The sequence below is a fragment of the Callithrix jacchus genome, chromosome 5, assembly GCF_049354715.1.
Source record: "Callithrix jacchus isolate 240 chromosome 5, calJac240_pri, whole genome shotgun sequence".
In the NCBI taxonomy this organism is placed as follows: domain Eukaryota; kingdom Metazoa; phylum Chordata; class Mammalia; order Primates; family Cebidae; genus Callithrix; species Callithrix jacchus.
In genome coordinates, this window is record NC_133506.1 from 40,958,574 (window position 1) to 40,974,402 (window position 15,829).

Consider the following 15,829-nt stretch of genomic DNA (forward strand, 5'->3'; position numbering starts at 1 on the left):
GCAAATGAGTTTATTTGTCAAATGTTTTCTCTTGTCCAGCCCTCAGCAAAAATAGGCTGATGTTCCTAAAAGTAGCCACATGGTACTACTATGAGAACTCTTCAACATTTCCCAGCCCACATAGGTGGAGGCCTGGTGGGAAGCTAGGGTTTTAGTGATCATTCACAGGTTTTCTGTAAAAGAAAAAGATTACATTTTTAGAGGCTAGAGAACTCTGAAAAACAAGCGTTCATTCCCCCAGCTTAATAGTATCCATGTTCACCAGAGAGTAAGACAAGAATACTTAAATGTAACAATAGGAGTTGTCCACTTCTGAGTAGGCAAGGTATTGGTCTATTGAACAGAGAAAGGTGGAGACTTTGGGCCTGGTTGAGCCAAAGGACCCATGGGAAAGTCTTACTGTGGAGCCAGTGGTTAGAATTCTGGACAAAAGTCAGGAAAAATAGCAAACTATTGTATAATACAAAGAAGACAACACAGGTATTAATTATATAATGAAAGAAGGAATGGAGTCTAAGCTGGTATCTTGATTTATTTGCCAGTGAATTGCTTTCCAAGTCAAAGGGACATTGTCTTCTGCTATTTTTGTACCTAAAATTTGGGGTACCTCAGTCTTCTGTTTAGGAATAACAGCAACCAAGGGAATGGGAATCAGTGAAGATAAACGCCCAAGCAAACATCTCCCAACTCACATCATTTATCCAGCAGATGTTTCCACAATGGATCCAGCAGCATTTGTAATGTTTGTATTTACATCTAAAGGCTTTAGAACACGTTTTGGTACAGTCTTCAGCATTTGGTTTTCCCCAGCACTCTTCAAGTAACAATTCCTTCTCCGAAATTGAGATGAGATGGTCAAAGGTTGATAGTACCTTTCAGCCAAGCGTGGAAAGAAAGGGCCTTCCAACGTTTAACAGCTCCTCCTGGAATCTGGGCCCCAAATCCTGACCAATATATCTATTTGCCTTTTAAGGAAATTGCCTTCATGAGCCTGCTCAAATTCCAGTCATTACACCTTCACTGACCCCACTGCATCTTCACTAAACTCTTTTCCTTCTCGGTCTCTTCAGGCTTTACCAGTGTTGCAGGCCTCTGGGTCCTCGCTGAGCATCCCAACAATAGAATTCAGTCAACCCCTGGCATTCATGTGCCCTCCTATAAAATCTGCATTTACATAACAGGATATCACAGGGCCTGCCATATCTTGTAGCCTCACTGCAATGCCTGTTTCACAGTATGGGAAGCTAGGCCAGGTCAAGAAAGAAACAGATTCTCTCCCTTTTTCTTTTCCTACTTGCTGACTCTGTTTAATAACTCGGCCTTTCTTCAAATTCTTATCTCTCTGTTTTCTTAACACCTCCATTCATTCCATTTTCTGATTATATGACTCCCAATATTGCCCCACTAAGAATCCATCTCTTTTCTAACTTTTAACATTTTTAAAGCATTGCCACTGAAACTAAGGGTATGTATTAAGAAATGTCCATTTGCTACTCATATGACAAATTATATGCAGCTAGGGCACAGGTATACCAGTACAGAGCTACAGGATTAGCTCTATACTGACGTCTCACCCTCAAAGACAGCCTAACATTAGAAGATGTGTTTATCTTTATAGCTTATATATATATATATATATATATACACACACACACATATACACACATAATCTATAATATATATACATAAGCTATAAAGATAAAAATGTTTTCAACTTTTTATAAAAATATTTTATATGTGTATAGACATATATATATGTATGTAACGAGAGGCAGACATTGCTACTTTCAAGGTTAAAAGAGGAAGTATTGAAGGACCTCAGCTTAGGGATTTCTTGGATCTCTGTGCATACAAAGTTGTCTGATCTCTAATGGGTGATCCCGTGAAGGTAGGTCTTGAGTCAGATACAACAGACATGAAACCCCCTCCCTTGTTCAAGAACAAGCTCATGCTCCTCCTATGGCCCCTAATCCAGCCTCACCACCTACTGTAATATCTTCTCCTCGTTCCTCCCAGCACAGATAGTAGCACTGTACAGAAGAATGTCATGAGCAGGGGTATCCAGAGCTTCATGAGGCTGACCATATGTATCTGAATATATGTTGTTGAAAGGATTATTTTTCTTCCCAGTTGCTGCTGGAAAGACATATAAATAGGGAAAGAGAGGTGTGAAGCAAGAGAAAGTGCTTGTCCAATTTCTTCATTCTTTATCTTCTCTTTGTTCCCTCTTGTCCTTTGCCTACCCAATAACTGGCATACCTAAGCGGAGCATTGGCTTTGCCAAAATAAATCTCTCCATCTCACACCCCATGTTTTCCTTTGGCTGGAAAAAAAATTCATGTGTTGCCTCATTTTGATTAAAATATAATTCAAATTCAGCTTACAAAAAAACCTTTTTTAATCTTTTATTTTAGGTTTGGGGTATATGTGAAGTCTGTTATATAAGCTAACTAGAGTCACAGGAGTTTGTTGTACATATTATCTCACCACCATCGTATATTCCATTGTATATGTATACCACAGTTTATCCACTCGCTGGTTGATAAGCATTTGGGTTGGTACCATGATTTTGCAATTGTAAATTGTGCTGCTATAAACATGTGTGTTCAAGTATCTTTTTTGTACAATGACTCTTTTCCTCTGGGTAGATATCTAGTAGTGGGATTGCCGGATCAAATGGTAGCTCTACTTTTAGTTCTTTAAGGAATCTCCACACTGTCTTCTATAGCGGCTGTACTAGTTTACATTCCCACCAGCAGTGCAGAAGTTTTCCCTGATCACTGCATTCACACAAACATCTACCGGTTTTTTTTTTTAATTTTTTTGATTATGGTCATTCTTGCAGGAGTAAGATGGTGTCACATTGTGGTTTTGATTTGCATTTCCCTGATTGTTAGTGATGTTGAGAATTTTTTCATATGTTCATTGGCCATTTGTATATCTTCTTCTGAGAATTGTCTATTCATGTCCTTAGCTCACTTTTCATTTCTTGCAAATTTGAGTTTTTTGTAGATTCTGGGTCTTAGTCCTTTGTCAGATGTATAGATTGAAAAGATTTTCTCCCACTCTGTGCATTATCTGTTTACTCTGCTAACTGCTTCTTTTGCCATGCAAAAGCTCTTTAGTTTAATTAAGTCCCAGCTATTTATCTTTCGTTTAATTGTATTTGCTTTTGGGTTCTTGGTCATGAAATCCTTGCCTACGTCAATGTCTAAAAGGGTTCTTCCAATGTTATCTTCTAGAATTTTTATAGTTTCAGGCCTTGGATTTAAGTCCTTAATCCTTCTTGAGTTGATTTTTGTATGAGGTGAGAGATGAGGATCCAGTTTCGTTCTTCTACATGTGGCTAGCTAATTATCACAGCACCGTTTGTTGAAAAGGGTGTCCTGGCTGGGCATGATGGCTCATGCCTGTAATCCCAGCACTTTGGGAGGCCAAAACGAGTGGATCACCTGAGGTCAGAAGTTCAAGACCAGCCTGACCAATACGGTAAAGCCCTGTCTCTACTAAAAATACAAAAATTAACCAGGCATGGTGGTGTGAATCTGTAGTCCCAGCTCCTCAGGAGGCTGAGACAGGAAAATGGCTTGAAACCAGGAGGCAGAGGTTGCAGTGAGCTGAGATCGTGCCACTGCACTCCAGCCTGGGTAACAGAGCAGGATACCATCTCAAAAAAAAAAAGAAAAGAAAGGAAAAGGTGTCCTTTCCCCACTTTGTTTTTATTTGCTCTGTCGAAGATCAGTTGGCCATAAGTGTTTGAGTTTGTTTCTGGGTTCTCTACTATTTTCCATTGGTCTATGATCCTATTTTTACACCAGTACCATGCTGTTTTGGTGACTATGGCCTTATAGTATAGTTTGAAATCAGGTAATATGATGCATCCAGATTTGTTCTTTTTGCTTAGTCTTGCTTTGGCTATGTGGGCTCTTTTTTTGGTCCATATGAATTTTAGAATTGTTTTTTCTGTGAAGAATGATGGTGGCATTTTGATGGGAATTGCATTAAATTTGTAGATTGCTTCTGGCATTAGGTCATTTTCACAATATTGATTCTATCCATCCATGAGCATGGGATATGTTTCCATTTGTTTGTGTCATCTATTTATTTCTTTTAGCAGCGTTTTGCAGTTTTCCTTGTGGAGGTCTTTCACCTCCTTAAATATATTCCTAAGGTTTTTTTGTTTTGTTTTGTTTTTTGGGTTTGTTTGTTTTTGTAGCTATTGTAAAAGGGGTTGAGTTCTTGATTTGATTCTCCTCTTGGTCATTGTTGGTGTATAGAAGAGCTACTGATTCATGTACATTAATCTTGTATCTGGAAACTTTGCTGAATTCTTTTAATAGTTCTAGGAGCTTTCTGGAGAAGTCTTTAGAATTTTCAAGGTAAACAATCATACCTTCAGCAAACAGTGACTGACTTCCTCTTTACTGATTTGAATGCCCTTTATTTCTTTCTCTTGTCTGATTGCTCTGGCTAGGACTTCCAGTATTACATTGAAGAGGAGTGGTGAGAGTGGACATTCTTGTTTTGTTCCAGTTCTCAGAGGGAATGCTTTCAACTTTTCCATATTCAATATTAGGTTGGCTGTGGGTTTGTCATAGACAGCTTTTATTACATTGAGGTATGTCCCTCGTATGCCAATTTTGCTGAGAGTTTTAATCATAAAGGGATGCTGGATTTTGCCTAATGCTTTTTCTGAATCTATTGAGAATGATCGTATGATTTTTATTTTTAATTCTGTTTATGTGGTGTATCACATTTATTAACTTTCATATGTTAAACCATGGATTCAGTTAGCTAGTATTTTGGGGATTTTAGCATCTATATTCATCAGGGATATTCATCTGTAGTTTTCTTTTTTGGTTATGTCCTTTCCTGGTTTTGGTATTAGGGTGCTGCTGGCTTCATAGAATGAATTAGGGAGGTTTCCCTCTTTCTCCATCTTGTGGAATAGTGTCAAAAGGATTGGCACCAATTCTTCTTTGAAGGTCTGGTAGAATTCTGCTGTGAATCCATCTGGTCCTGGACTTTTTTTGTTGTAATTTTTAAATCACCATTTCAATCTCTCTCCTTGCTTTTGGTCTGTTCAGGGTATCTAATTCTTCCTGATTTGTTAGGAGAGTTGTATTTTTCCAGGAGTTTCTCCATCTCTTCTGGGTTTTCTAGTTTATGTGTATAAAGGTGTTCATCGTAGTCTTAGATGATCTTTTGTATTTCTGTGGTGTCAGCTGTAACATCTCTCATTTCATTTCTTAATGAGCTTATTTGGATTTTCTCTCTTATTTTTTGGTTAATCTTGCTAATGGTATATCAGTTTTATTTACCTTTTCAAAGAACCGGCTTTTTGTTTCATTTACCTTTTGTATTTTTTTGGTTCAAATTTCATTTAGTTCTGCTCTGATCTTGGTTATTTTCTTTTATAAAACATTATACTTTAAGTCCTGAGGTACATGTGCAGAATGTGCAGGTTTGTCACATACGTATACATGTGCCATGGTGGCTTGCTGTACCCATCAACCTGTAATCTACATTAGGTATTTCTCCTAATGTTATCCCTCCCCCAGACCCCCAACAGATCCCAGTGTGTGATGCCAACCCCCGCAGTCCATTTGTTCTCATTGTTCAACTCCCACTTATGAGTGAAAACTGAAGTGTTTGGATTTCTGTTCTTATGCTAGTTTACTGAGAAAGATGGTTTCCAGCTTCCTCCATGTCCCTGCAAAGGACCTGAACTCATTCTTTTTTATGGCTGCATAGTATTCCATGGTGTAGATGTGCCACATTTTCTTTATCCAGTCTATCATTGATGGGCATTTGGGTTGGTTCCAGGTCTTTGCTATTGTAAACAGTGCCACAATAAACATACATGTGCATGTATCTTTATAGTAGAATGATTTATAATCTTTGGGTATATACCCAGTAATAGGATTGCTGGGTCAAATGGTATTTTTAGTTCTAGATCCTTGAGAAAGCACCACACTGTCTTCCACAATGATTGAACTTATTTACACTCCCACCAACAGTGTAAAAGCATTCCTATTTCTCCACATCCTCTCTTGCATCTGTTGTTTCCGGACTTTTTAATGAACGCCATTCTAACTGGTGTGAGATGGTATCTCATTGCAGTTTTAATTTGCATTTCTCTAATGACCAGTGATGATAAGCTTTCTTTCATGTTTGTTGGCTGCATAAATGCCTTCTTCTGAGAAGTGTCTGTTCATATCCTTTGCCCACTTTTTGATGGGTTTTAGTTTTTTTTTTTCTCTTGTAAATTTGTTGAAGTTCTTTGTAGACTCTGAATATTAGCCTTTGTCAGATGGATAGATTGCAAAAATTTTCTCCCATTCTGTAGGTTGTCTGTTCACTCTGATGATAGTTTCTTTTGCTGCGCAAAAGCTCTTTAGCTTAATTAGATCCCATTTGTCTATTTTGGCTTTTGTTGCCATTGCTTTTGGCATTTCAGTCATGAAGTCTTTGCCCATGCCTATATCCTGAATTGTATGGTCTAGGTTTTCTTCTAGAGTTTTTATGGTTTTTAGGTATTATGTTTAAGTCTTTAATCCATCTTGAGTTAATTTTTGTATAAGGTGTAAGGAAGAGATCCAGTTTCAGCTTTCTCCAAATGGCTAGCCAGTTTTCCCAACACCATTTATTAAATAGGGAATTCTTTTTAATTGTTTTTGTCAGGTTTGTCAAAGACCAGATGGTTGTAGATGTGTGGTGTTATTTCCGAGGTAACTTCTGCTGGGTTTGGGTTTCATTTGTTCTTGTTTCTCTAGTTCCTTGAGGTGTGACCTTAGAATGTCAATTTGTGCTCTTTCAGTCTTTTTGATATAGGCATTCAGGGCTATGAACTTTCCTCTCAGCACTGCCTTTGCTGTATCCCAGAGGTTTTAATAGGTTGTGTCACTATCGTTGTTCAGTTCAAATATTTTTTAATTTCCATCTTGATTTCATTTTTGACCCAATGATCATTCAGGAGCAGGTAATTTAATTTTCATATATTTCCATGGTTTTGAAGGCTCTTTTTGGAATTGATTTCCAGTTTTATTCCACTGTGGTCTGAGAGAATGCTTGAAATAATTTCAATTTTCTTAAATTTATTAATTTTTTTAATTTTTATTTTTTGTTTTTTGGAAACAGAGACTCACTCTGTCACCCAGGCTGGGGTGCAGTGGCATAGCCTCAGCTCACTGCAACCTCTGCCTCCCAGGTTCAAGCAATTCTCATGCCTCAGCCTCCTAAGTAGCTGGGATTACAGGTGCCTGCCACCAAGTGCAGGATGCACATCCCAGCCCACTCTCCTACTCACAGGGTGCTCATGCAGGAACGTTTGTTCCTGCAGAAGACTGAACAGCATATGTTATTTGCTTCACACTTTTGGAAATATGAGCAGTGGTGGATACATAGATCTATGCTGGGTTGCTTCTTACAGATATTGATTCCTGAAATGGTGCAGGAGCAGTCAATGAAACCACACATCTACAGAACACCCTTCTCAAGCTTGAAGCACCTCCAAGGCAGAACCAAGCCTCCCACCCCTCTCCCGCCACGATTCTCCTGCACTTTTCAGGGAACTTCCTTCTAGCCCATCCTAGTGATTGGTAGTATCTTTTTTTTTTTTTTTTTTAGACAGAATCTCCTTCTGCCATCCAGGCTGGAGTGCAGTGGCATGATTTCGACTCACTGCAACCTCGGCTCAATGCAACCTCCGCCTCCCGTATTCAAGCGATTCTCCTGCCTCAGCTTCCCAAATAGCTGGGATTACAGCTGCTCAGCACCACACCCGGCTAATTTTTGTATTTTTTTTAGTAGAGACGGGGTTTCACCATGTTGCTCAGGCTGGTTTCAACCTTCTGACCTCGTAATCTGCCCACCTCAGCCTTCCACAATGCTGGAATTACAGGCATAAACCACCGCACCTGGCGGTAATTGGTAGTATCTTAAATCCTATCACCCCGCCCTGCCATCTCACTCCAGTAGACCTCAATATCTGGGCTTCCTGGACCCTCTTCATACACGTGCATTCAGAACTCTGTCTCCCTATTAATCATGGTCTTGGTGAAGTCACCCCCATAGAATCTACAGTCTGACCCTGAGAGCTCAAAGAAGCCTGAGACATTTCCAAACCCTCCCTTATTCTCCAGAATTTGCAGAGTCCAGAAAAGAAGATGAACTTGCCTCTCATCCCTCTCTCTCCTCTTCTCACCATCACTGTCCCTAATATTCCTTCCCATCACCCCCTGGTCCCTTTGATAATAATCTTAACTTTGTTCTGTGTACTCCAACTTTTCATTGCTGTATGTCCTTTTTACCCTACACTTATACGCATTTCTACACCTACACCTAGCCTCATAACCACTTCTAGATGTTTACTCCTCACAAATGTGCATAAATCAAAGAATAATTGTCCTGCTTTCCCATTGGATTCTCAGCCCTGACTCACCTTTCACTATGGGATCTACCATTTGTCTCTAAGTATTGGGAATGAACAAAAGATGTAGGTTCCCCCTTCATTCCCATTACTATTCCTAGGGCCAGCTAAGGGACTGGAGGGCCATAGTTTGGGACAGCCCAGAGTCTGCAAAGCATTGCAGTCAGAGCTAGATATGCAGAAAGGTTCCAACTCCTAGGTCCTACTCAGACTGGACACAGCTCCTCCGTTTCCCCTACCCTACTCCCCCTCACCTATCCAGAAGCCCATCACCTACTCTGCATCCTCTTCTTGTCACGGTATCCTCCCTGGGCCTGCAGCAGCAACACGCAGAGAACCAGAACTGGCAGCAGTGTCTGGAATGGTATGATTCTGACCAGAGCGTGAGCCCTACGTCTGGCCAGGTGGTCACACGCTTCCCTGCAGAGTTGCCTGTGAAGAGGGAAGGAAAGAAAGAAGGAATGATCCTCAGCTCCTCGCTGCCTCCACTGGCCAAGTCAGGGCAGAGCAAGAGTCCTTGCTTCCTGCCTTTGCCTTCTCCTGGCCCTGTCCTTCTTCCTGTAGGATAGGGCTTCTGCAGGAATAACGCCTCCTCCAACATAATCAGTCTTGTGTTCTTGCTAACAGAGGTTTCCTTTTCTGTTAAAAGGAAAACTTTCAACAGAATAAATAAATAAATATATCTGTTTCTAATTATAACATTCTTTACAGGAAAAAAAAAGAAAAAATATAATTTCTTAAAAGGTGCTTAGAATTAACCCATATTTTATTGCATTATCTTTTAGTTCCCCTGTATATTTAATGTAAATAATCTTTTAGTTTCTCATTTTTGAAACACCTATCTTTTGTTACCTACCTTCTGCCACCTTTATTTACTCATACAAATATTTACAATGTCATTATTTCTCAAAAAGAAACGACATGATTTTTCTTTTTTTTTTTTCTTTTTTGGTGAGGGTAGCTACAGGAAGCCACACCAATTTCCATAGTTGTGAAGCCAGACATTATAACATGAGCCCTTTTAAGAAGAAGTGGCTATTTGCACATAATAGATGTGTTCATTATAAATTCTTCTTTTTTTCTTTTTAAGACAGAGTGTCACTCTGCCACCCAGGCTGGAGTGCAGTGGCACGATCTTGGCTCACTGCAACCTCCACCTCCTGGGTTCAAGCAATTCGTGCCTCAGCCTCCTGAGTAGCTGGGATTACAGGCACGTGACCATCACACGTGCCATCAAAAAATCAGATGATTTTTTGTATTTTTAGTAGAGATGGGGTTCTGCCTCGTTGGCGAGGCTGGTCTCAAACTCCTGACCTCAAGTGATCCACCCCTCTAAGCCTCCCAAAGTGCTGGGATTACAAGTGTGAGCCACCACACTCGGCCTAATTATAAATTATTTTTTTATTGCATTTTAGGTTTGGGGGTACATGTGAAGAACATGCAAGATAGTTGCATAGGTACACACGTGGCAGTGTGATTTGCTGCCTTCCTCCCCTTCACCTATATCTGGCATTTCTCCCCATGCTATCTCTCCCCAACTCCTCACCCCCGCTGTCCCTCCCCTATTCCCCCCAACCGACCCCTGTGTGTAGTACTCCCCTCCCTGTGTCTACGTGTTCTCATTGTTCAACACCCACCCATGAGTGAGAACATGTGGTATTTCATTTTCTGTTCTTGTGTCAGTTTGCTGAGAATGATGTTCTTCATCCATGTCCCCACAAAGGACACGAACTCACCATTTTTTATTGCTGCATAATATTCCATGGTGTATATGTGCCACATTTTCCCTGTCCAGTCTATCATCAATGGGCATTTGGGTCGGTTCCAGGTCTTTGCTATTTATAAATTATTTTTATCAATTCATTACACAAAACTCTATATGATTGAGCTATATTTTTGATATTATTTTAAATTCCAGGGTAAATGTGCAGGATGTGCAGATTTGTTGCATAGGCAAACATGTGCCATGATGGTTTGCTGCACCTATCAACCCATCACCTGGGTATCAAGCCCAGCATGCATTAGCTATTTTTCCTGATGCTCTCCCTTCCCTGACAAGCCCCGTGGTGCGTTGTTTCCCTCCCTGTGTCCATGTTCGGCTCCCACATATAAGTGAGAAGATGGGGGTTTGGTTTTCTGTTCCTGTTTTAGTTTGCCAAGGATAATAGCTTCCAGCTCCATCCACATCCCTGCAAAGAAAATGGTCTTATTCCTTTTATGGCCGCATAGTACTCCATGGTGTATATGTGCCACATTTTCTTTATCCAGTCTATCATTGATGGGCATTTGGGTTGATTTCAGGTCTTTGCTATTGTAAATAGTGCTGCAATGAACATATATATGCATGTGTCTTTATAATAAAGGAATTAATTGAAAAGTTATGATAGCATTTACAATTTCCTTTTAAAACTTCACGCTGATTCACACCTGTAATCCCAGAACTTTGAGAGGCTGAGACAGGCGTATCACCTGAGGTCAGGAGATCATGACCAGCCTGGCTAACATAGTGAAACCTCATCTCTACTAAAATTACAAAAATTAGCCAGACATCGTGGTGCATGCCTACTAATCCCAGCTACTCAAGAGGCTGAGGCATGATAATTGCTTGAACCCAGGAGGAGGAGGCTACAGTGAGCCGACATTGTGCCACTACACGTCAGCCTGGGTAACAGAGTGAGATTCCTTCTCAAAAAAAAAAAAAAATCAAGCCTCTGTGAATAAATATAACAAAGACATATACAATTTTCACAGGGAAAAATTAATAAATAGTGTTAAGGGACATGAATAAGATCTAGATACAGATGAGAGAGATAGCAAGATCAAGATTAGGGGATACGGGGGATATGAAAACACTATGTGGCCCTGGAGTGGGTGTGATTGGGAGGTGCTTGGATTTCTGCCCTGCCTTTTTGATTGGAGTACACAGTGAAAGGCTAGTAGTCACAGCGGGCCTCTACTTTGCCCTCTTTCCCTCTCTTCTCCTCACGGCAGTGCCTGGTCAAACCCAGCAATCCTTGGCCCAGAACTTACTCACCTGTCCCACTGGCACCATGAATCCCGTGCTGCCTCTCCAGTTCCTACTGGTGTTCTGCCTAGCACTGCCGCTGGTCCCTGGGAGTCTCAAGCAGCATTTTCTGAGTAGGTGCTGGGTCTGGGCCCGAGAGGGAAGTAACATCTGTGGACAGGAGAGGATCTGAGAGCTGACAGTCTGTCACACCTCTTGGAAAAATACTGTGTCATGTTTAAGGGCCCAAGCTTTATTGTTGACAAGATCTAGGTTTGAATCTCTGCCCTGTTGCTTACTGAGTGATCTTGGGCAAAGTATCTGGGCCTTAGGTTTTTATCCTTATAACGGATATGATTACATGGGGATAGTTGGAGGAGAACGGATAATGCATGCAGACATAGCTCACTCTTACTAGACCATGGTAAATGCTCAGTAATATTAAATGCTGTAAATGTGATCAGCATTATCATCCAGCTTAGTCTTGCTTCCTGTGGCTCCTTCATGGATGCTTGGACTCCCTTTTCAAGCATTAAAACAGAAACAATGAAGTTGGTAGAACTCAAGCTGGAATCTACATAACCTTGGCCTTGGAGGATGTTTTGGAAGTTAGGGGAAAAACACTTTATTACACATTTTCAGACTTCAGAGGTACTGCACAATTACCGGCAATTCGCATCAATGGGACAGTGAGAGTCCATCTCAGTAGCCACCACAGCCCAGCTCAACTCAAAAGAGCTCTGGCTATAGTAATGTTGATCTAACCAATACCAAATGGGAAAAGAACTGTTATTCATCATACATCCACTCTTCTATGGGGACAACATCTTCACAATACTGGGGCTCAGAAGAGGGATATGTGTGGTAGCTCATGTGTCTGGCGAGGCTAGGTCCTCCTTTAGAAGTTTCAGAAAGGGCATGCAGGTTTGTAGGAATAAGAGGGACTAAGCAAGCTTCAAGAAAATAGGAATGCGCAGGGTAGAGTGAATTGGAGAATCAGAATTCAAGGAAAGGCACAAAGAGGATTTCTAAAAAACTGGTAAGTGCTGTGAATGAAATTGGGACCAGATACCCAGAAAAGGGGTCAAAACTTGAAAAAGCCAACCTCTCTGAGATCTCTGGATCATGCTGTCTTTCCCTAAACTGTTCTATGGAGCCCCAGCTCTTCACAGTGTGGACTAGTTCCACTGTCTTGCAATGCCCCAGTGAGCTACAGGCTAGGTGAGAGCCAGGGGCAAGTACTAGTTATTGGTCTCTGTTAAATTGTCAACAGCTTGCACTCAGCTTCTTTTACCCCAATTCTGGTGCCATTTGCTGCTACAATTATAGTCATCACCTCTTCCTTCATTCCTTTCAGATCATAATATCCCATAGATTCCCTTCTAATTACAAATATCTGCATAGAAATAGACCCACAGATGGGCAATAGAATGCCCTACTTTTGACTTTTGCCCGCAAAGAAAGGGCAAGTCACAAGGTACAAAAATTAGGACCTGGAAGGGCTTGGAGAAAGGGGTTAATGGGGCCCGTCCTTAGAGTTCAGGAATAGAAAGGAGACTGTGGGTTGTGGCCTTAGGGAAGAAATTCCCAGGGCAGGTAGGTCTTAGCTTTGAACTGAAATACTTGTGAGTGGGGGAAGAAACAGGAAGGCAACATAAAGATGCTTATTCTCCTCTAACAATAGAAAGTAGGGCATCTTGGTGCTCTGGCCTCCTGATCGGGAGACAACAAGAAAGAAAAAGGAGCTGAATCTTTGACCCCATTCTGAAATCTCCACCCTCTTACCATGAAAGAAGTCACTCCCAGAACTTACTCCCAGCTCTCTGATCCAGTACCTTCAGTTTACTGCGTGGTCTTCATCCTTTGCCAAAACTTATCTTTCTTTCATTCATTCTTCCTATACACAAATAACCCACATTAGGTTAACCTAAGGGTAAACTATGTTGTTAATGAGAAGCTCTATGACTTGCTGAAGACCACACAATGAGTCAGTGCAGAATGATTGTACAAACCTTTCTTGTTCACCATATACACCATTAATATCGTTGATAGGGACCCAACCATGGCCCGATGGGGACTTGGTGTCTGACCTACAAGGATGATGAGTGACCAGTGGATACAGAGTTCTGACAAACTCTATTCTTGATCAAAAAATATCCATGCCCTGCTTCCCTGCTCAGAACTCAGAGGAAGGCAGCAGCTGAGGACAAAACCTGATGCCACCGCCCTGGAACCATGCAAGGCAGATGAGGGTGGCAGGTTTCCTGGCAGTTCCCTAGGCTTTCTGAGTTCTGAACATTACTCCAGCCTGTTGGTGAGGCCCTTCTCTTACTTGTTGTGTTCCAGGGTACATCTTGGAGCCTCCACCCTGAGTATCAGAACCTGAAAGCTGTACTCAATGGTGTGCATCCCAGGAAGATTGCCAGAAAGGATTTCGTTGCTGTTCATCCTTCTGTGGGCTGGTCTGTTCATTAGGTACATTTCAAAAGCCCAACAGGTAAGAGACATCTCATATCCAGGCCTGATCCTAGATCTGCTGGTGGGAGCCCAAGAGAAGAGTCTCTTACTAGCAACTGTGCTGGATCTCTCCTTTTTTTTCCCTTGATGGCCATGTTGGCAACACGCCCCATCTCTTGACCAAGGATAATTCCATAAAAGTCCTGATTAGAAAAGCCCTCCTCCTCTCCCAATCACCACATCCCATTACTCTATCTGTGAATCTCTGACTCTGCCTCTCTGAACACACCCACAATGACTTTATCCACAAACATTCCCCTGACCCAGAATCTACCCTTATCCCAGGGACACTCTACTAAAAATGCAAAAAAGTATCACCAAAATCCAAAAGCAAATTTTGCTTTACACTTTTGCTTGCCCTCCTTTCACAAGACACCATCCTTTGGCCACCAGTGTTCTTAGGCTCTGGAGATCCAGCCCAAGGGAAGTTTTGCTTAATTGTCCAGATAGTAACACTAGCCCCAAGCCTGCTAAATGGAGTATGTTCCCACGGCAGAGAAAGAACAGGAGGGTGCTGCTGAGACATATGGTGTCCTTTTTTTTTTAAGATGGGGTTTCACTCTTGTCACCCAGGCTGGAGTGCAGTGGCCCGATCTCAGCTCAGGGCAACCTCTGCCTCACAAGTTCAAGGGATTCTCCTGCCTCAGCCTCCCAAGTAGCTGGGATTACAGGTACCCACCACCACACCCAGCTAATTTTTGTATTTTGGGTAGAGATGGGATTTCACCATGTTGGCCAGGCTGGTCTCGAACTCCTGACCTCAGGTGATCCACCTGCCCTGGCCCTCCAAAGTGCTGGGATTATAGGTGTAAGCCACTGCGCCTGGCCAAGACGTATGGTTTTTAATCCCATCTTGCAATGTGTCTTTCTATGACCTTAAGCAAGACAATTCCCCTCTTTTTTACTTTCTTTTTCTCATGAGTGAAATAAGAACTCTTGGTTTTTCCTGTTTGCAAGGCCCAAATGAAATTTCAAAAGACCCACATTGGAAGACTCAACCATGAGCCTCTTAGAAGCCTGGCAGTCTTGTTCCCTGCTGTATTCCCTACCACAAGCAGAATACCCAGCATATATGAGTTAATGTGCAGAGTGATTAAGCGTGGGCTCAAACCTGAGCTCAAATCCTGGCTCTACCACTTCTTAGCTGAGTGACCTTAGACAAGTTAATTAACCTCTCCCTGGGCATCGGCTTCCTCATCTTTAAGACTGGAACAATAATAGTGAGGTTAAAACAGATGATCCATGTAAGCTTTAAAACATTACTTGCCAACATAATTGCTGCAAATTTTGGTGATTAGCCAACCACTTCTCTTTGAAGACACTAGCCCTGCAATTAAATTCCACATCTTTCGATGCTCTACATTGGGATGCAGAAGCATAAACATGACTCTTTGGTGTCACTGACTTTTTTGAGATTCTGCCTTCCCTATGGCAAGAGAACCAAGCTTTGTGGTCTAATATTCATGGTGGAAGTAATTGAAAGAAAACATTATATCTCTAAAAATAAAACTTTATAGGCCAGGCACGGTGGCTCAAGCCTGTAATCCCAACTTTGGGAGGCCGAGACGAGTGGAGCACGAGGTCAAAAGATCAAGACCATCCTGGTCAACATGGTGAAACCCCATCTCTACTAAAAATGCAAAAAATTAGCAGGGCATGGTGGCGCGTGCCTATAATCCCAGCTACTCAGGAGGCTGAGGCAGGAAAATTGCCTGAACCCAGGAGGTGGAGGTTGCGGTGAGCCGAGACCGCACCATTGCACTCCAGCCCGGATGACAAGAGTGAAACTCCGTATCAAAAATAAATAAATAAATAAATAAATAAAACTTTATATCTCTAAAAATAAAACTTGAAAATATTTTTCTTCTACAGAAACA

At 41.5% G+C, this 15,829-nt stretch overlaps 1 protein-coding gene across 1 annotated transcript; it reads right to left on the bottom strand.

Annotated features, from left to right (window-relative positions):
• Nucleotides 1-7,305: 7,305 nt before the first annotated feature.
• LOC118154062 (uncharacterized) lies at nucleotides 7,306-14,720 on the bottom strand. Its single transcript, XM_035303458.3, has 3 exons — nucleotides 14,258-14,720; nucleotides 13,838-13,899; nucleotides 7,306-7,445 (listed from the first exon to the last, which is right to left on the bottom strand). Exons 1-3 carry the CDS (start codon nucleotides 14,476-14,478, stop codon nucleotides 7,306-7,308), a joined length of 423 nt encoding a protein of 140 aa, XP_035159349.2. The 5' UTR covers nucleotides 14,479-14,720.
• Nucleotides 14,721-15,829: the final 1,109 nt, after the last annotated feature.

Excerpts from the sequence above, each read along its gene's own strand:
- LOC118154062 (XM_035303458.3), bottom strand. The coding sequence starts at position 14,478 with ATGTCTCAGCAGCACCCTCCTGTTCTTTCTCTGCCGTGGGAACATACT. Across the intron at positions 13,900-14,257 it reads GATTTTGGTGATACTTTTTT|ACCAGCCCACAGAAGGATGA; the intron begins GCATTTTTAGTA and ends CCTAATGAACAG. Across the intron at positions 7,446-13,837 it reads CAATCTTCCTGGGATGCACA|CAGGAATCAATATCTGTAAG; the intron begins CCATTGAGTACA and ends CCTGCACCATTT.